This window comes from Myxine glutinosa, chromosome 11 (genome assembly GCF_964187855.1).
Source record: "Myxine glutinosa chromosome 11, kmMyxGlut1.1, whole genome shotgun sequence".
Classification (NCBI taxonomy): domain Eukaryota; kingdom Metazoa; phylum Chordata; class Myxini; order Myxiniformes; family Myxinidae; genus Myxine; species Myxine glutinosa.
This window is the reverse complement of record NC_136271.1, coordinates 72,907,845-72,935,132: the sequence shown is the minus strand read 5'-3', so window position 1 is coordinate 72,935,132 and position 27,288 is coordinate 72,907,845. Positions and strand designations below refer to the sequence as shown.

The 27,288-nt window shown below is 45.0% G+C and overlaps 1 protein-coding gene across 2 annotated transcripts in view; it reads right to left on the bottom strand.

Moving 5' to 3' along the window:
• Positions 1 to 2,791: 2,791 nt before the first annotated feature.
• Positions 2,792 to 27,288, bottom strand: part of LOC137436235 (paired box protein Pax-1-like) — a 37,795-nt gene continuing 13,298 nt past the window's right edge. The window contains exons 2-4 of one of the 2 annotated variants that reach the window (XM_068129965.1): positions 13,175 to 13,891; positions 8,523 to 8,641; positions 2,792 to 3,133 (exon numbers count right to left, since the gene is read on the bottom strand). In XM_068129965.1, the coding sequence (XP_067986066.1) occupies positions 3,131 to 3,133; positions 8,523 to 8,641; positions 13,175 to 13,802 (750 nt within the window). In that variant the 5' untranslated portion in view covers positions 13,803 to 13,891 and the 3' untranslated portion in view covers positions 2,792 to 3,130. Of the gene's footprint in view, positions 3,134 to 8,361; positions 8,642 to 13,174; positions 13,892 to 27,288 lie in introns of those variants that run through there. The other variant, XM_068129964.2, reaches the window with a different exon arrangement.

Below are 27,288 nucleotides of genomic sequence, written 5' to 3'. Positions count from 1 at the left end.
TGTTGGATCATGCGAGCACGATGAGGCCGTGCATTGTCATCTTGGAAGACAAAGTTTCCTCAAAAGGCTGCACGAACAAATGGAAGCAATGTTTCTTCCAGAATGGCCCTGTGCTTGAACTGGTTCAGGTTTCCATTCAGAACAACCAGGTCAGTTTTGCCCCCTGCATGAAAATCAGCCCAAACGGTCACCCCACCACCTCCAGCTTGGACTCTTGGCACTATACAATCTTCGTTGTAGGCTTCATGCACACTTGTCTGCGCACTCGGACATGGCCATATTGACGATAGACCAGAAATCTAGACTTGTCACTGAAGATCACGTGATTCCAGTGTCCCGGCTGCCATTGACGGTGCTCTCTGGCCCACTGCAATCGGCGCTGGCGGTGTTGTCTGGTCAGACGTGGCTTTCTCAGGGGACGCCTGGCACGATAGCCCGCTTGAACCAGTCGTTGGTTGACTAGCCTTCTGGATACAGGCACATTTGTCAGTTGCTGCCACTCAGCCCTAAGCCGATTAGCTGACTTGGTACGGCCATTGCGGACTAACCGGTGTAGCTGGCGATCATCCCTCCTTGTGGTTCTGTGGGGACCTCCTGACCTCGGTATTGGAGGAGGGACACCCCGCTGAGCATTTCGTTTCAGGATCTTTGACACCTGACCTTCAGTGATGCCATACTGCCGAGCAATAGCACGCTGTTTCATGCCGGAATTTTGTAAAGCCACCACTAAATGACAAACAGCATTGTCGTGTTGACGGACCATCTCCAGGGGAAGCGGCAATAACTTTTGTAGACGTGCAGCAGTTGTTTTCCACTAATACAGAACGCAACAACCCTTATATACCCGATTGTGAAGCCAATCGTTAAATGTACCTGTCCGTACATTTTGTCACGCCACCTGTGATATAATCCTGTTATTGACTTCTTGCTGCGACAGACAATCAGTGACATGGTTCTTTTAACAAAGAAATCACCGAAGCAGAAAAGAAACTCACCAGATTGATATACCGAGTTCAGAAAGTAAACCCAAGTCAAGAAAAAAAAAATATTCCATATTAAATGCCAAGTCTGTATATCCTAATGGGGGCCCTCCAGGTGCTGAATGAGTAGTCGGAGCCACTGGGAGTACGGGTTTCCTGGGTTAAAACTAAGATCCAATCTTTCAATGGCATCTTGGATGCTGCTATCTTGTCTGTACCTGTTTGTGGTGAGGATGTGGACGTCACAATGAGATTGTGAAGATAGCCTGGACCTGGACTTACCTTGGCAGTGATATTCATGTTTCCACATGTTGTGAGCCAGAGGTCGGTAGACATCTCAATCGGCATCTCAAGGAGTTGGGGATGGGCCAGGCATCTGCCTGAGGGATGGCCAGACAGAGAGGCCCCTGGAGTACCAGCAGAAAGTGGACATGGCGACGCACGATACCTGACCTGGGCAACCATTTCAATAAATACAAACTAATTAAAGGCAGTCAGCATGGATTTACCAAAGGTAGGTATTGTCTTACAAATATTTGAGTTATATTAAGCAGTTTTTGATTGGGTGGATGAGGGAATGGCAGTCTGGTATATCTCCATTTTAAGGTACTTGATAAGGTACCACATAGGACGTTGTTAGTCACGGCGAGGGCCTGTGGAGTGGCTGGTACCACAATGACCTCTCACGGACTAATTAAAATATATAATCGAATCTCTTTAAATCTGAGGATCGGAGCTGGTGAACTAAATAACTGGTGAAATCTGATTTTTTTTTTTTTAACCCTATTCTTATAACTAAGCATATTATATATCTTACTTACAATAAGCAAGGCTGTGCTTCCTCCTTCTCCATATTTACACAATAAATTATGTGAAATTGCCAAAGCATTAAACTTAACTTATTTGGACTTGTGTTTTTTTTCCCCAAAGTGTAACTTCATTGAGTGCAACGGAAATGAGAAAGCATCTGAAAATGCAAAACCCGTCCGCGTCCGCCTTACTTTGCATCGGTAGTTGCTGTCATTTTTATAACTTGGGAGACAAAGGTACGTATATCTCGGGCTGAAAATCTGTTTTTCTCCGACACTCATTGTAATTTGCCATTTCCTTTAAACAAAATGGTTTTGGCTTCATAGGTCTTCATTCTCAGGGACTTGAAGGCCTTCTATTTTTGTCATGTGCTCGCCGCCCCTTTCGCCCCTCTCCATACCCCCACTTGTGAAAACATGAAATACATGCACGATTTCAACTTTATGGAGGAGTACTGGATTCAATTTTAAAGCAGAAACAGAGACATCAGACATTTTTATTGTCTTGCCTTTCCATCCTTAGTAAAGCTCATCTCACCACAAGTGGACGTATCGGACACTTTGTGCTCCCCGTCCAGCAGAACGTCGGACACATAGGCGGCACATCGTAAAGTAGTGGGAGGTGTGGGGCACTGATGGAGGCCAAGGAGTGGGGGGACTCTTCTGCACCAACTCTTCTTTCCTTACATTACCCTCTAACCAGCTCCAGGGTGTTCACCTCGGTCACGCCATCAGTTGAAACGCATCTCTGACGCCGTTACACCTGGATCCGCCAGTGGTAGCTCATTCTGCCCAGCAGGGACAGGTGACCACAGGTTATGAAGAAGTCCACTTTTTTAGGTTTTGTGAGGAAGCGACCCTTCATAGTGGTGGATATAACGGATCATTGATAACTAGCCATACACACGAGGGCCTTAACTTTACGTCTTCGATCAAGCTTGGAGGTGGCGAGGCTCCAAGAGGGGGGTGGGGGGGGGGCAGAGTTCTGGGTGCTGTTGTTGCCATGGATGAGAAGAGATGGATGTTCCTGGCGAGCGGCTTCGCAGAGGGTGACATTTTTGCTGAATATCATCATCCTCAATTACGGGCGAACACGAACCATGTGTACTGAAGTGCCGCGCCGCAAGCCTTTTGATGTTGCGTCTTTATGGCCACGATGGGCCCCATTGGGTTCAAGAGCACGTGTGTGCGGACGCCTTCCTCCCGCAAGGCGCGGATCCCGCAGTCCTCCGCTTTCCTTTGAAACTGGGGAAAACGAGCCGCCATGCAAAAGTGCAAGTGAATCAGTCTCTGAAATCATGCGGAGCAGCACCACACACCCGGGGGTAGAAGTGAGACTCGTCACTGGGGGGGGGGGGGGGGGGGGGGGGGTTCGGTGGTAGGTTATCATGTACGAGGGTCACCCCGAGCTCCCACCAGCAGCAATTTGTGTTAAAGTTATTAAAGAGCCACATGCAAGTTGTAATCACAACCAAAGGTTTTCAAGGTTAACACAATGGTGTCTAAATGACCCCAACAATGGTGGCATGACCACAATATATGACAGAAGCTGGTTTATACGTGACATATATGATATGAATGATCGTTTTAAGGCCATTTTCCCCGCTGGAGCGGGGGTTAGCCTTGAGGGCCCCATGACAATCATCATGGTTCCCTGTTTGAGGCAATGTTTTTATGGCCGGATGCCCTTCCTGACGCCAACCCTTAGTCGCCTCTTATGATGCGCAGGGATACTGTGTACCTATTCTAAATCGGGGTACACACCGGGAGTGACATATATGATATGACTTGTCATATATGTGCAGGACAGAACCTGGAATCTCTGATGACAGAACCCATCATATATGTACATGACAGAACCTGGAATCCCTGATGAGAGAACCCATCATATATGTACATGACAGAGCCTGGAATCCCTGATGACAGAACCAATCATATATGTATATGACAGAACCTGGAATCCCTGATGGCAGAACCTGGAATCCCTGATGATAGAACCTGGAATCACTGATGATAGAACCTGGAATCACTGATGACAGAACCCATCATATATGTATATGACAGAACCTGGAATCCCTGATGATAGAACCTGGAATCCCTGATGACAGAACCTGGAATCCCTGATGATAGAACCTGGAATCCCTGATGATAGAACCTGGAATCCCTGATGACAGAACCTGGAATCCCTGATGATAGAACCTGGAATCCCTGATGATAGAACCTGGAATCCCTGATGATAGAACCTGGAATCCCTGATGACAGAACCTGGAATCACTGATGACAGAACCCATCATATATGTATATGACAGAACCTGGAATCCCTGATGATAGAACCTGTAATCCCTGACAGTACCTGGAATCCCTGATGATAGAACCTGGAATCCCTGATGATAGAACCTGGAATCACTGATGATAGAACCTGGAATCACTGATGATAGAACCTGGAATCCCTAATGACAGAACCTGGAATCCCTGATAGAACCTGGAATCACTGATGACAGAACCTGGAATCCCTGACAGAACCTGAAATTGCTGATGATAGAACCTGGAATCCCTGATAGAACCTGGAATCCCTGATGATAGAACCTGGAATCCCTGATGACAGAACCTGGAATCCCTGATGACAGAACCTGGAATCCCTGATGATAGAACCTGTAATCCCTGACAGAACCTGGAATCCCTGATGATAGAACCTGGAATCACTGATGACAGAACCCATCATATATGTATATGACAGAACCTGGAATCCCTGATGATAGAACCTGTAATCCCTGACAGAACCTGGAATCCCTGATGATATAACCTGGAATCCCTGATGATATAACCTGGAATCACTGATGATAGAACCTGGAATCCCTGATGACAGAACCTGGAATCCCTGATGATAGAACCTGGAATCACTGATGACAGAACCCATCATATATGTATATGACAGAACCTGGAATCCCTGATGATAGAACCTGTAATCCCTGACCGAACCTGGAATCCCTGATGATAGAACCTGGAATTCCAGATGATAGAACCTGGAATCCCTGATGATAGAACCTGGAATCCCTGATGACAGAACCTGGAATCCCTGATGATAGAACCTGTACCCCTGACAGAACCTGGAATCCCTGATGATGGAACCTGGAATCCCTGATGATATAACCTGGAATCCCTGATGACAGAACCTGGAATCCCTGATGATAGAACCTGTAATCCCTGACAGAACCTGGAATCCCTGATGATAGAACCTGGAATCCCTGATGATAGAACCTGGAATCCCTGATGATAGAACCTGGAATCACTGATGACAGAACCCATCATATATGTATATGACAGAACCTGGAATCCCTGATGATAGAACCTGTAATCCCTGACCGAACCTGGAATCCCTGATGATAGAACCTGGAATTCCAGATGATAGAACCTGGAATCCCTGATGATAGAACCTGGAATCCCTGATGACAGAACCTGGAATCCCTGATGATAGAACCTGTACCCCTGACAGAACCTGGAATCCCTGATGATGGAACCTGGAATCCCTGATGATATAACCTGGAATCCCTGATGACATAACCTGGAATCCCTGATGATAGAACCTGTAATCCCTGACAGAACCTGGAATCCCTGATGATAGAACCTGGAATCCCTGATGATAGAACCTGGAATCCCTGATGACAGAACCTGGAATCCCTGATGATAGAACCTGTAATCCCTGACAGAACCTGGAATCCCTGATGATAGAACCTGGAATCCCTGATGACAGAACCTGGAATCCCTGATGACAGAACCTGGAATCCCTGATGATAGAACCTGTAATCCCTGACAGAACCTGGAATCCCTGATGATAGAACCTGGAATCCCTGATGATAGAACCTGAAATCACTGATGACAGAACCTGGAATCCCTGATGATAGAACCTGGAATCCCTGATGACAGAACCTGGAATCCCTGATGATAGAACCTGGAATCCCTGATGATAGAACCTGAAATCCCTGATGATAGAACGTGGAATCCCTGATGATAGAACCTGGAATCCCTGATGACAGAACCTGGAATCCCTGATGATAGAACCTGGAATCCCTGATGATAGAACCTGGAATCCCTGATGACAGAACCTGGAATCCCTGATGATAGAACCTGGAATCCCTGATGATAGAACCTGGAATCCCTGATGATAGAACCTGGAATCCCTGATGACAGAACCTGGAATCACTGATGACAGAACCCATCATATATGTATATGACAGAACCTGGAATCCCTGATGATAGAACCTGTAATCCCTGACAGTACCTGGAATCCCTGATGATAGAACCTGGAATCCCTGATGATAGAACCTGGAATCACTGATGATAGAACCTGGAATCACTGATGATAGAACCTGGAATCCCTAATGACAGAACCTGGAATCCCTGATAGAACCTGGAATCACTGATGACAGAACCTGGAATCCCTGACAGAACCTGAAATTGCTGATGATAGAACCTGGAATCCCTGATAGAACCTGGAATCCCTGATGATAGAACCTGGAATCCCTGATGACAGAACCTGGAATCCCTGATGACAGAACCTGGAATCCCTGATGATAGAACCTGTAATCCCTGACAGAACCTGGAATCCCTGATGATAGAACCTGGAATCACTGATGACAGAACCCATCATATATGTATATGACAGAACCTGGAATCCCTGATGATAGAACCTGTAATCCCTGACAGAACCTGGAATCCCTGATGATATAACCTGGAATCCCTGATGATATAACCTGGAATCACTGATGATAGAACCTGGAATCCCTGATGACAGAACCTGGAATCCCTGATGATAGAACCTGGAATCACTGATGACAGAACCCATCATATATGTATATGACAGAACCTGGAATCCCTGATGATAGAACCTGTAATCCCTGACCGAACCTGGAATCCCTGATGATAGAACCTGGAATTCCAGATGATAGAACCTGGAATCCCTGATGATAGAACCTGGAATCCCTGATGACAGAACCTGGAATCCCTGATGATAGAACCTGTACCCCTGACAGAACCTGGAATCCCTGATGATGGAACCTGGAATCCCTGATGATATAACCTGGAATCCCTGATGACAGAACCTGGAATCCCTGATGATAGAACCTGTAATCCCTGACAGAACCTGGAATCCCTGATGATAGAACCTGGAATCCCTGATGATAGAACCTGGAATCCCTGATGATAGAACCTGGAATCACTGATGACAGAACCCATCATATATGTATATGACAGAACCTGGAATCCCTGATGATAGAACCTGTAATCCCTGACCGAACCTGGAATCCCTGATGATAGAACCTGGAATTCCAGATGATAGAACCTGGAATCCCTGATGATAGAACCTGGAATCCCTGATGACAGAACCTGGAATCCCTGATGATAGAACCTGTACCCCTGACAGAACCTGGAATCCCTGATGATGGAACCTGGAATCCCTGATGATATAACCTGGAATCCCTGATGACATAACCTGGAATCCCTGATGATAGAACCTGTAATCCCTGACAGAACCTGGAATCCCTGATGATAGAACCTGGAATCCCTGATGATAGAACCTGGAATCCCTGATGACAGAACCTGGAATCCCTGATGATAGAACCTGTAATCCCTGACAGAACCTGGAATCCCTGATGATAGAACCTGGAATCCCTGATGACAGAACCTGGAATCCCTGATGACAGAACCTGGAATCCCTGATGATAGAACCTGTAATCCCTGACAGAACCTGGAATCCCTGATGATAGAACCTGGAATCCCTGATGATAGAACCTGAAATCACTGATGACAGAACCTGGAATCCCTGATGATAGAACCTGGAATCCCTGATGACAGAACCTGGAATCCCTGATGATAGAACCTGGAATCCCTGATGATAGAACCTGAAATCCCTGATGATAGAACGTGGAATCCCTGATGATAGAACCTGGAATCCCTGATGATAGAACCTGTAATCCCTGATGATAGAACCTGGAATCCCTGATGATATAACCTGTAATCCCTGACAGAACCTGGAATCCCTGATGATAGAACCTGGAATCCCTGATGATAGAACCTGGAATCCCTGACAGAACCTGGAATCCTTAATGACAGAACCTGGAATCCCTGATGATAGAACCGATGATATAACTGACCGATTGAGACCGATCGGGACTCTGACTGTGACCGCACTGCCCTGAGGAAGCAGGGAAGAATGGGGAAGATTCGGCCCCCGACTTGCGTTGGGGGTGCAACCACCACGAAGAAGCATCCCCAATAGTTGTGGTGCCTGTTGACCCTTGTGTGGGAAGCATACATTTGCATGTTTCTGGCCTCCGAAGCTATAACTTGGTGGATCTCTGAGGAAGCCCACTTTAGGTCTTTACCATAACTCACGGTTGCTCATTTGTCAAGAAACTTGCCTGTGATGGTGAACGTGCCCAAACCTTACGAGCCCTCACTGTCCAAAATGGTTTCCAATTTTGAGTCTTCAGATGGATAGGCAATATTATTGGTTTCCACCCGATTACAGGTGTCTCTGATTAGTGATCTGAAGGCCACAGATAAGAGGCTTGTCCAAAGGTTTTCAAGGTTTATTGGCTTTTTAAACAGCAGACCCTTGGTTCAATAGCATTGCTTTTACATGAATGTTCTTCACCAACTGTCTAATAGTAACAACCAATAGAAAAATCACATTTTGCCAAAGTCTGGTATCCCTGGTTTATACATGGACAGTCACCTTTCCAGGAGAGGGAGACATGTGATTCACATAACCTTCACAAGAAGCTACAGGAATCAGTGGATGTGAGACCATGGGCCAGCCAGCGTACTGTGTCATCTCCCTGATGTTCAGCAAGCCTGCGGGGAGCACGATTTGATGAAATACAGTTATGTCTGCACTCTCATAAACAGTTATGTCTGCACTCTCATAAACAGTTATGTCTGCACTCTCATAAACAGTTATGTCTGCACTCTCATAAACAGTTATGTCTGCACTCCCATAAACAGTTATGTCTGCACTCTCATAAACAGTTATGTCTGCACTCCCATAAACAGTTATGTCTGCACTCCCATAAACAGTTATGTCTGCACTCCCATAAACAGTTATGTCTGCACTCTCATAAACAGTTATGTCTGCACTCCCAGAAACAGTTATGTCTGCACTCTCATAAACAGTTATGTCTGCACTCCCATAAACAGTTATGTCTGCACTCTCATAAACAGTTATGTCTGCACTCCCATAAACAGTTATGTCTGCACTCCCATAAACAGTTATGTCTGCACTCCCATAAACAGTTATGTCTGCACTCCCATAAACAGTTATGTCTGCACTCCCATAAACAGTTATGTCTGCACTCTCATAAACAGTTATGTCTGCACTCCCATAAACAGTTATGTCTGCACTCCCATAAACAGTTATGTCTGCACTCCCATAAACAGTTATGTCTGCACTCTCATAAACAGTTATGTCTGCACTCCCATAAACAGGGATGTCTGCACTCCCATAAACAGTTATGTCTGCACTCCCATAAACAGTTATGTCTGCACTCCCATAAACAGTTATGTCTGCACTCCCATAAACAGTTATGTCTGCACTCCCATAAACAGTTATGTCTGCACTCTCATAAACAGTTATGTCTGCACTCTCATAAACAGTTATGTCTGCACTCCCATAAACAGTTATGTCTGCACTCTCATAAACAGTTATGTCTGCACTCTCATAAACAGTTATGTCTGCACTCCCATAAACAGTTATGTCTGCACTCCCATAAACAGTTATGTCTGCACTCCCATAAACAGTTATGTCTGCACTCCCATAAACAGTTATGTCTGCACTCTCATAAACAGTTATGTCTGCACTCTCATAAACAGTTATGTCTGCACTCCCATAAACAGTTATGTCTGCACTCTCATAAACAGTTATGTCTGCACTCCCAGAAACAGTTATGTCTGCACTCTCATAAACAGTTATGTCTGCACTCCCATAAACAGTTATGTCTGCACTCCCAGAAACAGTTATGTCTGCACTCTCATAAACAGTTATGTCTGCACTCCCATAAACAGTTATGTCTGCACTCCCATAAACAGTTATGTCTGCACTCTCATAAACAGTTATGTCTGCACTCCCAGAAACAGTTATGTCTGCACTCTCATAAACAGTTATGTCTGCACTCCCATAAACAGTTATGTCTGCACTCTCATAAACAGTTATGTCTGCACTCTCATAAACAAAGCACTGATTACCAATTTACAGTGTGACCCCAAAAACGTGGGCCCCTGGAAAAGTTTAATAACCTTCACATTTTCCCTTCAATCTCTTTCATTTTTCAGGAGCTCTGAACTGAGTCGAGGGTGAGTGGATCTGCCGAGTTTTTGAATCTGTGACATTCACACGCCATGGCGTGGACACCTGAATAAAAGTCATTTTCTGTAGAAAACGTATCTTTTTTTAAATTCATGATCGAAGCTCTCGGGAGCAGTCGGACACGGACAGATGAAGGCAACACATGACAAAGGGGACGGCAAGAGAAAGGGTAAACACCAACGGCAAGGCAGACAGAGAAAATAGATGGAGACGAACAAACAAGGTATTCAGGTGACGATGAGAGGTGAGGGAGAACGCAAGGGTGTAGAAAATATCATGTGTTTGGATGGGGAATGACTTAAGATGGCGGTGAACAGCTGACTTGAAGAACTGGAGGGAAGAATGAGATTGAAGAGAGTATGGAAGGTGGTTCCACAGGTTGGTAAAAAGAGGAATAAATGAGTGGAGGTGAGCAGTGCTTCTGGATTTATGCACTTTCACTATGGGGGTTCCTGTGGACTGCGTGCATCCTGCAGATACATGGGGGGTGACAAAGCATGGAGAGGGTAGAGGGCGCAAGACCAGAAATGAGGCGAAAGAAGACAAAGAGACCACCGACCTGTCAGCAATGCCGAAGTGATAGGCCCAAAGACTCAGCTTCATCGCAAGAGATTCCAATGATCTGGAAAGCCTTGGTTTCCATGGCTCCATGAAGCTGTGGATGAAAGCCTTGTGAGTGGATAGGAACTCAGGTGTGCCGAGGAAGGACTTGCTTTGGAGGCCAACTTTGAAATGTGACTTGCCCAAAAGAGAACATGGCAGAGATTGAGACCTAAGAGTTTGAGTGACAACCTCTTTGAGAGGGTTTTTGAGAAACTAGATGGGAGGTTTTGGGGTACGGTCCTTTTAGAGAGAGAGAATGATTGTGTGGGTTTTCTCAGGATTGAAAGACATGTTCCAAGTGTTTTACCAGTTTGTGATTTTGTCAAGGTCCGAGGAGAGGGAAGAGGTTGCTGTCTGTCTGTGAGAAGGATGAGGGATGTCACGGAGAAGGATGAGGGATGTCACGGCAAAGAGTGGAGTCATCAGGAAAGAGATAAAGATAATTTTCCAGAGAGTCATGGAGATCATTGATGAAGATTAGGAATAAGATAGGGCCTAGAACACTGCCTTGGGGTACTCCAGGCTATAACTCCAGCCTTGACAGGCAGAGGAGAAGAAAGGGTTCCGCTGAGAGCCACATACTGGCTACGAGAGTAGCGGAAGTCAGTAATCCAAGAGTGGAGTTGGCCTTAGATTCTTTAAGCAGACAGTTTGGAAAGCAAGGCTTGACTGTATCGAAAGCTTGAATTATGTCCAGAGAGGACATCGTCTCATGTCTGACATTGAGGGCCTGCATCCATTGTTGAGAGAGTGAAGATATCTGCGGAAAAGGTCACTCTTACAGACAAGGCGACTGTTGTGCGCACATTTTGCAACAAGGAAAGCACCCAGCAGGTCTCAAATTCGAAGGTTTGTGAAAATATTTATACAGCGTGGCACAGACTTGAATATTAATTCAACAAAGAGAGGGAGGCACTCTGGCCGACCAAAATCAGGAAGGTCGCCCCCAATCCCAGGAAATCTCTCCGGCTCCGCTATCAAGAGCTCAACATCAAATCCTCAATTATTTTGCTCGACCTGTGGCCCTCTGCATTGAGCGAAATCGGTGCCCATTTGGAGAACATCACCAAACATCGACGTCGTCAGTAATTTAATTGTAAAATAAATTCATGGAGGTAATGAGGTCTTGCATTTCCCTTCTGGTGGATCTTGCTGCAGTGGGTCACCCTTAGTCATAAAACACCGTGTGATAGAAACTTCCATTCTCTTTTCCTTCCACATGGACATGTGTCCAGGAAAATTCCAAATGACTGTAACATTGATCGGTCATTCCTTCTGTGTCGTTTGATTGTCAGATTGCAGGTTATTGGACTGTAACAAACTGATATTGTAAATATATGGATTATGGTAAAACTACCCTCAGGTCCTCATGCCGTAACACTTGACCAACCTGTAGTCCATTGTAAACGTCCGATTATTATTCTAAGTAGACAAAAAACCATCACTGGACATTTTCATTCAAGTGTGGACAAGTGTTTGGAACAGTTATCCTAAATGTGCACACTATAGGTCTGACCCTACAGGCTGCTGCAACTAATGAAGATGTTGGATGTTTCAGAAACACTTCTTGTCATTACCTCCGCCACTGACGGAAGCAGGTTCTGGGCAAGGGCCATACTGGGTGGTTTGCCATTGCTTTCCCAGCGTACTTTGTCCATGCTCTATCTTTTCAAATACAGCAAGTACCATTTACCATTTAAATGAAAGCAAGGAAGCAGCAAGTGCCATTTTTTTTTTTACCTCCACCACCAAAGATGGATGGAAGTTCCGTTTTCACCCCTGTCTGTCTGTGAACAGGATATCTCAAAAACTTGTGGACGGATTCGGACTAAACTTGGTGGGCAGGCTGGGTGTGTGACAAGGAAGAAGGGATTCACTTTTGGTGAAGATCCGAATGTGGATACGAGAATTTTTCAATTTTTGAAAGTGATTCTTCAACATTGAGAGACGCAGTCAAAGCGATAAATAACATGATATTTCAAAACCTTGCGGATGAGTTATGACAAAACTTGGTGGATGAGTTGGTTTGGAGACAAGAACAAGCGATTAGATTTTGGTTCAGGTGTGGATCCAGACCTGGCCTATCAGTGGGGCAGCCACACCCCCAGAAAGTGATGCAACCAGAAGTTGCAAGCTGCACACAAAACACCACTCGGTCTGTTTCTTTACCAACATGCATCTCCCAAAATGGCTACCATTCATAACTAGTCCGTGTCATGTCAAACTGTTCCCCAAGCCTGTCCTGCTCGTCAGATCCTTTGGGCTCTTCCGACACTGTATATACTCTCAAGTATAGCGCTTGTTTGGCCTGAAATTTCCAGTCAAAGCATCCACACATGTTCAGTACACATGGCATTCCCTCCACAAGGTTACATTTAACTTAAATAGTGCTTTGGAAGGGGCAGGTACACAGCTGGACTCACCTGTTTCGGTGAGGCCATCGAGCCGAAGGAGGTTTTCCACCATGTGTGCTGGGGTCCACACAAACCGGAATGCAGGTGTGGAAGACTTTCGGAGCTGGGAATGCTCGTGAGGACAACCTTGCAGAATATGATGATGATTGCGCTGGAAACGTAGGACAGAACCAAAAGGAATTAGACTGTGTGGTACTTCGGCCAAAGCAGTTGCCATAGGGGGTTTCCTGGCAACTTCGGGATGCTTCATCCTGTGAACCTTGTTACGCAGGATACGACTGATTGAGCTTACAGAAGGAAGGTTGCAGGACTCGCACACTCCGTCTGCCAAGAGACGCTCCCGGATCTCCCACGCGAAGATGCCTGGCTCAGAGCGCCTGTAGGTGGAGATGGCACACACTACTCTTGGGGTAGTCACACGTGGCTTGCTCCCGCCGATGGCCCCGGGTAACACAGAGCCTGTCTGGTGGTAGCGCGCCAGGATTTTGGAGACACAGCCATGCGAGACCCGTAACCTCCGACTAATGTCGCACGGACGAATACCCGCTCTCGCCAACTCGACGATGCGCAACCGCACAGCCCCGGGGAGCGGACGACCATTCACGAACAAACCGCCCAGCTGGTTCATCTCTCCCATGTGTGGGAGCGCAACGTGGTACTCTGCTGCGGAAAGAGAGGTTCCAGTTGCTGCAGCGCGTCCTCACGGGTTCCGTAAAGTTGACGCGCCTAGGGGAAGAGCATAACGAGTGAGGATATTGTCAAGTCTTTGGGGTCAAGCCAAGTATAGAGTCCATGGGGTGCCATAAAATGTCACATGATAAGTCTTCAGTGAAGTCGTAATTTGTGAAATGTGCACGACCATCGCATAACTTGCCAAGAAAATGGAGATTTTAAGAACAGCTCATGAAATTCGAGCACATCTTGGGGTAAGAGCTATGATGCATGTGTTAGCAGCTCAGTTTATAGCCCTTCCTTTATATGATCACTATATATGTATACTATATATATACACTAGACATGTATTTATAGATATACACTAAATATGTATATATATATATTGTTGCGGATATGGGACTTGGCCTCAATATCCGCTTGTAAATATTCCCCTATTTCCCCAATACTCCCCAACTATCCCCAATCCCCCATTCCCTAGTCCCATTGCCTGTAAATAACACTCTGTAGAACCGACCTTCCCCTTTTTCCCCCATTAAATGTCGTGCCCAGGTCCACCGCATCTCACGTAGACAACTTTCGGACATCTTGCTAGTTATTCTTAGTCTATGTCAGTTAAGGACTCGTTTCCATTAATTCTGACTCTTCGTTGCACCAGAATGTGATTATATGGCACCAGTAGTGAGTTTAGGACCTTCCCATACCTCCTCCCATCTTCTTCCCCAAACAACAACTACAACAACAACTACAACAACTACAACAACGGCGCGCGCGGGGAGTGTGCGTCCTCACACCGGCTCGGTTAGCCGCCATTGACCATGCGCTCCACGGGGTTACCACGAAGGGGCTGGCTGTCAGCTCCTCGTCAAGGGCGGAGCCTGGTAACCCCCACGCACCCAATGAGAAGCAACGAGCCGATTCCATCTGGGGCGGAGCTAACGAGCCGAGGGCGTGTCACTCCCCGCCGGATATACGCGGCCACTTACCGGATGTGACGAGAGATGCGCCCCCAGCTTGAGAAGACAATCACCACATCCGAGCGCTGCGACCTCCCCGCATCTCTAGACCGGACCGGGTCGATCCTGCCCTGAGCCCAGGTGCACCTGGAGCCATCGATTCTGCCTTTCCTTGCCATCAATCCCCGTGTGAGTCAGTTTTTGTCCTGTTTATCTGTCGTCTGTTGGGGCTATTATAAGAGTGTGTCTAAGTGCCTGTCTTTCTATGCTGTCCCTCTCATTCCTGTAATCTGACCTTCCGCCCTAATATAACCTCCTCCGGAGGTCTTGAGAACTGAACCCTTGGTGTCGTGTCATTTTAACCCAGCCGTTGTGTCCTTTTCCTCAATTGATTTAGCGTAGCGCGACTCGGCAACGTTCGAGCATAATCGGGTAAACGTGCAGGCGCGGTCATACCAAACCGCTCGGTGAACCAACATCCACCACCGCGTCTGTAACAATTGGTGTCGAGGAGTGGAATTCGAACCCGGGACTAAATTTATTAGGCCCAAATTTGTAGTAGAATCGATTCGGAGCGCGTTTCCCGCGCGAAATTATAACGGCGAAATTTGAATTTGTTTTACGAAAATAAAAACCCGAATTTTGAAAGTCGCGCTATGGCAGACCAAGACGGCTGGGGTCCGGTAGTGGAGAGTGAGGCAGGGTCGGTCCAGGACCAAATTGAGGGACGCGAGGAGAGCGAAGCAGCGAGGGTAGCAGACGCACAAATTAGCGTCGTTGCGCCCGACATGGCGGGCGCGCGAAATGGCGCCTCGCTGGTCACGGCGACCGCGCCCGCGACCGTGGCAGCGCCCCTGGTGGATTTGAACCTTTTTTTAATACAAATGAAGGCCCTTATGGCCCAGAATAGCGAACGGTTAGAACAAAAGATGGGGTCCAATAGCGAGAAATTGAGGGAGGACATGGGGGCCAATAGCCAACGGTTAGAACAAAGGATGGGGTCCAATAGCGAGAAATTGAGGGAGGACATGGGGGCCCAGATCGGAGGGTTAGGGAGTAGAATAGAGGGATTAGGAAACAAATTTGAGGGACTAGACAACAAATTTGAGGGATTAGACAATAGATTAGGGGAAATACAGGAGGGGTTAATGGGGGTAGAAAACAGAATGGCCGCTCAAGAGAATCAAATGGAAGGGATGCAAAAGGGGTTAGAGGGGGTAGAAAATAGAATGGCTGCCCAGGAGAATCAGATAGAGGGAGTGAAAAATGGGTTAGAGGGGTTAGAAAACAGTATGGAAGGCAAATTGAGGGACATGAGGAACCAAGCGGAAAGGGAAGTTAACCAAATGGGGCAGCAGATAGAGGGGGTCAGAATGGGGGTAGAAACTAAACTGGATGCTCACCGGGAGGAAATGGAGCAGATGAGGGTGGCATCTGGGCAGGAGATGCAAGTGATGGGAGAGGAGATCAGAGGAGGTGTGAGTGAGGAGGTCGGAGGAGTGCGCGAGGAGGTGAGGCACTGTAAGGAGCACATGGAGAAGGAGGTGAGAAAGGGGACTGTAAAGTTACAAGGGGGCATAGAGGACCTGACGCTGGGAGTAGAACAACTGACAGTGGGACAAAAGGAGTTGGGGGACCAGGTAAAGAAGAACACAGCGGTAATAGAGGGTTTAAAATCGACACAGAAGGAGATGAAAAAGGACGTAGGGGTAATTAAAAAAGAGTGTCAGACGGTACATGAGGACCTGACGAGGAAAATGGACAAGGTGGTAGAGGTGATGGAGGTTAAAGAACGGGAGGTGCGGGAGCACATAGAAAAAAATAAAGTGGAGTTAGAGGAAGAACTTAAAGGGGCGCACGAAGAGATGAAGGAGGTGAAGCAGAAATTAGAAGAAGTGGAAGAAGGGATGAGCGAAATTAAGAAGCGACGGAGAGAGGATAAGAAAGAGATAAAGGAGGAAGTAAAAGAATTGGTCCAAAGTCTGTGTTCGGATCGTGATGATGTGCTCATTAACCGGATGAGGGATTCGCAGGTGATGGAGGAGAAGCGAAGAGGAAGAGGACCCGGTGTAAGTGGTGACCAATATGGTCGTGCGTATGATGCGCCAGGGGATTTAAGAAGCTTGGGGGTCGAGATGGACCCGGGTGTTCGTGAGAGGCCGTTGGTGAAGTGTGCGACAGGTCTGGTGTGCGAAAAAGGAGGTGTGCAAGAAAGTCCGACTCTGGGGTGTGTGAGGAAAAAGTGCGTGCCAAGGAGTGAGGGTGCTGGCGAGAGTGAGTCGGTCGTAGCGCGTGTGCGAGGGGGCACATGGAAGCGCGGTGTGGTAAGTGTTACAGAGGGTGTGACGGGAGAGTGTGCGCGAGAAAGGTGTGTGACGGACAGGTGCATGGGGAAAGAGTGCGGGGTCAAAGGCAAGGAAGAATGCACACCTGTGGTGAGTGTTACAGAGGGTGTAACGGGAGAGTGTGCGCGAGAAAGGTGTGTGACGGACAGGTGCATGAGGAAAGAGTGCGCTGTCAAGAGTAAGGGTGAGTGCGCTGTCAAGAATGGAGGTGAGAGTAGTGAGAGTGACAAGGAGAGTGAGTTGGTTGTGACAGGTGAGCGAGGATGTACACCTGGGATGGTAGGAAGCACACCTGGAATGGTAGAGCGTGAGTGGGAATGCACGCTGGAATTGGTAGTGAGGCACGTGGTTGGGTGTGCGAATGAGAGCACACCTGTGATTGTCACAGAGGAGGTGACAGAGGAGGGGGCGCGAAGAGGTGTGTTGGTGAGGTGTGCGACCAACGAATGTGTGCCAAAGTGTTCGGTGGTCAGGTGTGTGACCAAGGCTGTGAGTGGAATGAGGGTACCGAGGTGTGCAAGGAAAGGTACGAGGAGCATGGGCACGGCTGGATGTGTGAGCAAGGAACGGGCTGCGGGGTGTAAGAATCCCGGTGAAGCATCGACGGTAACCAGGTTAGAGGTTAGGTCGACTTTTAGCCGAAGCGGGCCCTCGGTGCGTGCCGGGCCTCGCTTTGAACGGCCGCGTCCGTGCTCCACTAGGCGGAGCGGGCAGCTGGATAGGAAGGGTCGTCATGGCGACCACGTTTTGTTAAGAGGTGCCGGCAGGTCGAGATCGGGACATTGGATGGCTCCACGCCGAGATGGTGCGTGGGATCTCAGCCCGGGTAAGCCCCCATCCCTGCACCGAGTGCCGGACGCATCCAGCCGCTGGCACAGAACAACCCGCATTCATGGCTTGGCTTTACGGAGCCGGGCTTTGGACAGGGATTGGCGCACCGAGAGGCATTAGTGAGTAGACTGGGTGATGAGGTTAGTGTTTTGGCCCCAAAATTAGAGAAAAACAAAATTTGATGATTGGCAAAGGATTGGCAGAGTGATGATTGGTAATGGTACAGTGATTGGCAGATGATTGGCAAATTTTTAATTTGTTGAAAATTGATGTGCAAAATTGGTAGTGAGCGATGGGCCCGGTGGGTAAGGCTGGCATCCCTGCCACCCTTCCCAAAGGGGGGCAAAGGAGCAATAGTTTATGGGGTGTATGGCAGTGAAAACTAGCCCGGGTGGGTTAGGTTATATTGATAGGTCCCTAGAAGATGACATTAGGTAACGTTAAGTTTAGTTAGTGACTGATACCTGTAGTGGGGATGCAGGTAGATTAGTGTGGATGATAATGACGTGGGAGCGCAATAGTTTAAAGGGACGACTGGGAAGCGCAAGTTTTAGAAGGGAGTAGTTAGATGAGATGATGCTGTGTGAGGATGGAACAGGTGTGATTGCACAGGTGTGCAACTGGACAGGTGTGTGGAGCAGTGTATGAGTAGTGAGTGTTGTGGATCAGCGCGAATGCGCTTGGGGAGAGAAGGGTGCAGGTGGCACCAGGTGTGAGAGCACAGGTGTGCAAGTACAGGTGTGTGGAGAGAGTTGGAGTAAGTGGTACGGAGTGGTGTGCATGGTGCGAAGGTGTGGATGGGGGAAGAGTGGACCCCTTTCACGAGTACCCGGGGCGGGTAGTGTAAGTGTTAGGTAGAGGGTATAGGTAAATTGTGGTTGGAAATTGGCATTTGTGGTGCGGTTGCAGAATGGTATTGTGGATGGGTGCATTAGTGTTGTGGAAATGGCTGGGCGTGTAGCCTGTTAGTGTGTGTAGTTGGTTGGGCACTCCACCACTGTGAGGATGTCGGCCAGGTGAGGCCGCAGGTGGGCTCTGGGAGCCGGTAGTTGTGAGTGGGTGCCTGAGGATCCCGGGTGTGGATCGGGCAGCCCAGTGCCAGAAAGGGCACCGAGTGGGGAGAGCGCCAGAGGGCCTTCCCCAGGTAGTTAGGTTAGGGTAAGGAGCAGGTAAGCTCGGAGGCAACTGCAGTGGTGGGGGTGTGCAGGTGGGTAGACCCACTGGGAGAGGTACACGCCACAGCCCAGAAATTGTGCGAGGGCACCGGGAGATGAATCGGGGGAGTGAGACCCCAAATTGAAGAGCACCACAGTTTGGCCAATGGGAATTGGTTTTTAGAACCCATAGTGTAAGAGGGCCAATGGTTTGGCCGGAGAAAGACCCCGGGTAATGTAAAGTTGTTAAAGTCATTTAGGAAATAGTTAGGATTGATGAACCTGTCGCACCATACGCAGCCACTTACCTGAGGTGATGATGATGACTCCACACCTGTGTTTTCTTGGTTTTGTGTTGCAGGAAGTAAGGACTGCTGTTGGATTTGTGAGACGCATCATGACGTGGATGAGACATTGGGGTGATTCCATCTCTCCCTCCCTAGGATGGACTGATGATGAATTGGTAATGGCAAATTTTGATGTTCAGTTGGAGATGGCAAATTTTGATGAGAGTTGAAAATGGCAAATTTGATTGGTTAGGAGGGAGAGAAGACGAATTTGGTTTATGGGAGGAACGGGGAAGACAGTAGGGACGTTTGTTGATTGGTAAAGTAGATGTTTATGGGTAGTGTTGTGTTTTGTGGATGCAGTAAGGGGTAAGGGAGGGGCCATGTAGGTTACCTGGTGGGGGGGGGGCGTACGGTAGGAACGTACCTGTCTCACCTGGTTCCCATGTGCCCCCAGTGTGCATTACCTTGTGTTGCGTGCACTTTTGCGCCCTTACCACCTTACTCACTTGTCTTTTCTTTTGTCTCCCACCTCCGAGGATCTGGCTTTGGGGTAGAGAGAGAGGAGAGAGAGGTGCTGGCTTCGCAGTTGTGGGCCTGCACTTTCGCTGCTTGCTGCTTGGATCGATACACCATATGGACCGCAATGTTTGTGGCCACCCACAATGGACCGCAGTTCTTTTGCGGCCAAGCACCACCCGTGGATGGACCTATGGGTCAACGTGGCACCTATGCCATACAGGTGAACCACTTTTAGTTGACACCACTGAAGGCCACAATACAGAAATGGACGCGGTTGGCGCCTTTCTTTATTTTTGAAAGAAGCCAGAAGGCCAAGTGCACCACACGAAGAGCAAGAGACACCTGCAGGGTTAGGGGTTGTTGAATTATTTTTATTCATTGAACAATGGTGACTGCACCGATTGGTGCTGGGGTGGTGCTTTTGGTGCTTGGATGGGGTGCTCTGCACTTTATTAAAGGCCGTAAGGCCACAGAGCACTCGTGGGTTGGTGTATCGATGCTGGCATGCGTGCTCTCTCTATGCATAACATCTGCATGTGTTCCTCCAAAAACAGGTCCTGGATCGTAGTGTAAATATCAGCGTAGTCTTGTGTAAATAATGCTCCCTACCGGCTGTATGTTTAGTTTGAGGATTCTTTCCGCGATTCGGTTATCCTGTGGGTGTGTTTCTGAGAGGAGAAGGGTGCAACGTCGCAGGGGGACATATTTACTCATTTGTGAATATCTGTAAAACTGTCGCACTCAGGGTAGAGTTAATAGTAGAGGGAACTACATCTGAGTGCCACACTAAAATAGGTAAAAATTTATCGGGTCGGGCCGCCCCGAGGGTAGAGAAGGGTGCAATGTTGCGGATATGGGACTTGGCCTCAATATCCGCTTGTAAATATTCCCCTATTTCCCCAATACTCCCCAACTATCCCCAATCCCCCATTCCCTAGTCCCATTGCCTGTAAATAACACTCTGTAGAACCGACCTTCCCCTTTTTCCCCCATTAAATGTCGTGCCCAGGTCCACCGCATCTCACGTAGACAACTTTCGGACATCTTGCTAGTTATTCTTAGTCTATGTCAGTTAAGGACTCGTTTCCATTAATTCTGACTCTTCGTTGCACCAGAATGTGATTATATGGCACCAGTAGTGAGTTTAGGACCTTCCCATACCTCCTCCCATCTTCTTCCCCAAACAACAACTACAACAACAACTACAACAACTACAACAACGGCGCGCGCGGGGAGTGTGCGTCCTCACACCGGCTCGGTTAGCCGCCATTGACCATGCGCTCCACGGGGTTACCACGAAGGGGCTGGCTGTCAGCTCCTCGTCAAGGGCGGAGCCTGGTAACCCCCACGCACCCAATGAGAAGCAACGAGCCGATTCCATCTGGGGCGGAGCTAACGAGCCGAGGGCGTGTCACTCCCCGCCGGATATACGCGGCCACTTACCGGATGTGACGAGAGATGCGCCCCCAGCTTGAGAAGACAATCACCACATCCGAGCGCTGCGACCTCCCCGCATCTCTAGACCGGACCGGGTCGATCCTGCCCTGAGCCCAGGTGCACCTGGAGCCATCGATTCTGCCTTTCCTTGCCATCAATCCCCGTGTGAGTCAGTTTTTGTCCTGTTTATCTGTCGTCTGTTGGGGCTATTATAAGAGTGTGTCTAAGTGCCTGTCTTTCTATGCTGTCCCTCTCATTCCTGTAATCTGACCTTCCGCCCTAATATAACCTCCTCCGGAGGTCTTGAGAACTGAACCCTTGGTGTCGTGTCATTTTAACCCAGCCGTTGTGTCCTTTTCCTCAATTGATTTAGCGTAGCGCGACTCGGCAACGTTCGAGCATAATCGGGTAAACGTGCAGGCGCGGTCATACCAAACCGCTCGGTGAACCAACATCCACCACCGCGTCTGTAACAATATATATACACTATATATGTATTTATATATATATACACTATACATGTATTTATATATATACACTATATATGTATTTATATATATACACTATATATGTATTTATATATATACACGATATAGGTATTTATATATATACACTATATATGTATTTATATATATACACTATACATGTATTTATATATATTGTTACAGACGTGGTGGTGGATGTTATTTACCGAGCGGTTTGGTATGACCACGTCTGCACAAGTTACCCGATTATACCCGAACGTTGACTAATCGCGCTACGCTAGGTCAATGAAGGAAAAGACACACGGCTGGGATTAAACGACACGACACCAGGGATACGGTTCTCAAGACCTCCGGAGGAGGTTATATTCGTTCGGAAGGTTAGATTACAACTACAAGAGGGACAGCAAAGGAAGATAGGCACTTAGACACAATCTTATATTAACCCCAACAGACGACAGAGAAACAGGACAAAAAGGCTGACTCACACGGGGATTGATGGCAAGGAAAGCGGGTATCGATGGCTCAAGGTGCACTCTTGGCTCAAGGACAGAATCGACCCGGTCCGGTCCAGAGATGCGGGAGGTGGAGGTTTCACAGCGCTCGAGGTGGCGTCTTGTCGTCTCAAGCTCGGGGCGCATCTGACCTCACATCCGGTAAGTCGCTGCGTATATCCGGCGGGGAGTGACACGCCCTCGGCTCGTTAGCTCCGCCCCAGATGGAATCGGCTCGTTGCTTCTCATTGGGTGCATGCGGGGGGGTTACCGGCTCCGCCCTTGACGAGGGGCTGACAGGGAGCCCCTTCGTGGTAACCCCGTGGAGCGCATGGTCATGGCGGCTAACCGAGCTGGTGGGAGGACGCACACTCCCCCCGCGCGCCGTGGTTGTAGTTGTTGTTGTAGCTGTAGTTGTTGTTGTTGTTGTTGTTTGGGGAAGAAGATGGAAGGAGGTATGGGAAGGTCCTAAACTCACTACTGGTGCCATATAATCACATTCTGGTGCAACGAAGAGTCAGAATTAATGGAAAGGAGTCCTTAACTGACATAGACTAAGAATAACTAGCAAGATGTCCGAAAGTTGTCTACGTGAGATGCGGTGGACCTGGGCACGACATTTAATGGGGGAAAAAGGGGAAGGTCGGTTCTACAGAGTGTTGTTTACAGACAATGGGACTAGGGAATGGGGGATTGGGGATAGTTGGGGAGTATTGGGGAAATAGGGGAATATTTACAAGCGGATATGGAGGCCAAATTCCATATTCGCAACAATATATACACTATATATGTATTTATATATATATACACTATACATGTATTTATATATACACAAAGAATTAAGTTAAGCACCCCCCCGTTTTTTTACAACCTCGCACATTACAAGTTTGTTGTCGTCAAAACAGTGTAATATACCCATGATATTGCTATATTTTCTGGAGAAGTGATATTATGGTCACATAAAAACATAACAATCATGCCGTTTTCAATATTTTATTCTGAATAATTTAAGGTGAAATTTTTTGGGAATTTTAGGCATATTTTCACCTCAATTTAAGTATGGAGCTATAGGTCCATCACGGACAGTGTGGATGACGTTTATGTTTTCTAACGTACAGTCATTGTTCTGAGAAGACCTCTAGCGATCTTTGCGTCAATAACGTGTGTAGGACCCACGTGATCGGATCACTGACTCAACCCTACGTCTCATAGACCCTGTAAGCCGTCGTATGCGTTGCTGTGGCAGGTTGTTCCATTCCCGATGTAATGCACGTTCCAATTCATCCAGATTGGCTCTTGGAGGGACCATCTTCGCAATTTGTCGTCCCAACATGTCCCAAACGTGCTCGAGGGGGTTCAACCTGCCACAGCAACGCATACGACGGCTTACAGGGTCTATGAGACGTAGGGTTGAGTCAGTGATCCGATCACGTGGGTCCTACACACGTTATTGACGCAAAGATCGCTAGAGGTCTTCTCAGAACAATGACTGTACGTTAGAAAACATAAACGTCATCCACACTGTCCGTGATGGACCTATAGCTCCATACTTAAATTGAGGTGAAAATATGCCTAAAATTCCCAAAAAATTTCACCTTAAAATTATTCAGAATAAAATATTGAAAACGGCATGATTGTTATGTTTTTATGTGACCATAATATCACTTCTCCAGAAAATATAGCAATATCATGGGTATATTACACTGTTTTGACGACAACAAACTTGTAATGTGCGAGGTTGTAAAAAAACGGGGGGGTGCTTAACTTAATTCTTTGTGTATATATACACTATATATGTATTTATATATATACACTATACATGTATTTATATATATACACGATATATGTATTTATATATATACACTATATATGTATTTATATATATACACTATATATATATAACCACCTTTAGAGGCCATTTTTCCCCGCAAGCGGGGGTTGGCCTTTTTCGGGAACCGTGGTTGTTGTTGTTTTTCGGTCCCATTTTTGAAGCAATGTTTTACGGCCGGATGCCCTTCCTGACGCCAACCCTTTTTGCCGCCTTTAACGACAAACAGGGAATTACCAGTGAACTGGTCCTCAATTAGCCGACCTCGGAAGGATGACAGGCTGAGTCAACCCCCCTGGCGTTAATTCAGCGATCGACCGGGATTCGAACCCAGGATCCTAGGATCCTAAGCTGGCACCCTAGCCGCTAGCCCAACACCAGGGATCATATAGACATATATATATATATATACGTTAGCATATATATATACACTATACATGTATTTATATATATACAGTTATACACTATATATGTATTTATATATATACACTATATATGTATTTATATATATACACGATATATGTATTTATATATATACACTATACATGTATTTATATATATATACACTATATATGTATTTATATATATACACTATATATGTATTTATATATATACACGATATATGTATTTATATATATACACTATACATGTATTTATATATATACACTACACATGTATTTATGTATATACATTATACACTATATATGTATTTATATATATACACTATATATGTATTTATATATATACACTATACATATATTTATATATATACACTATACATGTATTTATATATATATAGTATATACACTATATATGTATTTATATATATATATATATATATACACTATACATGTATTTATATATATATAGTATATACACTATATATGTATTTATATATATATATATATACACTATACATGTATTTATGTATATACATTATACACTATATATGTATTTATAGATATACACTATATATGTATTTATATATATATATATACACTATACATGTATTTATGTATATACATTATACACTATATATGTATTTATATATATACACTATATATGTATTTATATATATACACTATATATGTATTTATATAATATATACACTATACATGTATTTATACATATACACTATATATGTATTTATATATATATATACACTATACATGTATTTATGTATATACATTATACACTATATATGTATTTATATATATATATATATGCACTATACATGTATTTATGTATATACATAATACACTATATATGTATTTATATATATACACTATATATGTATTTATATATATATATATATATATATATACACTATACATATATTTATGTTTATACATTATACACTATATATGTATTTATATATATACACTATATATGTATTTATATATATGCACTATATATGTATTTATATATATACACTATACATGTATTTATACATATACACTATATATGTATTTATATATATATATACACTATACATGTATTTATGTATATACATTATACACTATATATGTATTTATATATATATATACACTATACATGTATTTATGTATATACATTATACACTATATATGTATTTATATATATACACTATATATGCATTTATATATATACACTATACATGTATTTATACATATACACTATACATGTATTTATATATATATACACTATATATGTATTTATATATATATACACTATATATGTATTTATATATATATATACACTATACATGTATTTATATATATATACACACTATACATGTATTTATATATATACACACTATACATGTATTTATATATATACACTATACATGTATTTATGTATATACATTATACACTATATATGTATTTATATATACACACTATATACGTATTTATATATATATATATACACTATACATGTATTTATGTATATACATTATACACTATATATGTATTTATTTATATATATACACTATACATGTATTGATGTATATACATTATACACTATACATGTATTTATATATACACACTATATATGTATTTATATATATATATACACTATACATGTATTTATATATATACACTATACATGTATTTATGTATATACATTATGCACTATATATGTATTTATATATATACACTATACATGTATTTATATATATGGCTATTTCCACAATAAATGGTCATTTTGACGAACCCTACTTTGAAGTGTATTCTTGACTGGATATGTTGGTCAAATAATGTGAGCTAAATTCTGTTTGAGAGCACATGTAATAAAGTTATACTGGAAATAAAATCATCGCCGCATAGTGCCTCGTTTCATTTGTGTGGGAGTGTATTGTATGAAAGAGTGTGATACAGAAAGCACTTTTTGTGTACTGTTGTATTGTACATCATGTTCATGTCTCTCAGGTTGGCCCTGTTTGAAATCTGGGTGATAATTATTTTAGTTATTGTTGAACACTATGGTCAGTTCTTTCAATTCAGTTAGAGTTCAATCTATTTCTGTTTCATAGTTTTTTTTGGAGAGACCGCAAAACTTCATTACCCACGTAACGCATGTCCGTCAAAATATTGCGTGATTAAGACAGCAGAGTTGTAAAATAGTCGGAAGATGTACACATTTTATGCTTGCAACAAAATATGCAGGGGTGCTTATACCTTCCGTTCACAAATGTCAAATAAGGCCTATTTTGTAAATACTAATAAATAAAATGTTACTAATTCGTAAGTGTGTTGTCCGTCAAATTGTTACGTGGGTAATATGTCATTCCCAAATCGGTAAGCATGGCGAGCACCGCTGCACAATCCATTGAAACACGGTTTCTTAGCAGACCTCGCTTACCCACTACCAGCATCACAAAACAATTGCTAGTTCCATGGGAATCTCGGCACTACGATCTGTCCAATGTGCTACAGGGGTAATGAAATTTTGTGGTCTCTCCAAAAAAAACTATGAAACAGAAATAGATTGAACTCTAACTGAATTGAAAGAAATGACCGTAGTGTTCAACAATAACTAAAATAATTATCACCCAGATTTCAAACAGGGCCAACCTGAGAGACATGAACATGATGTACAATACAACAGTACACAAAAAGTGCTTACTGTATCACAC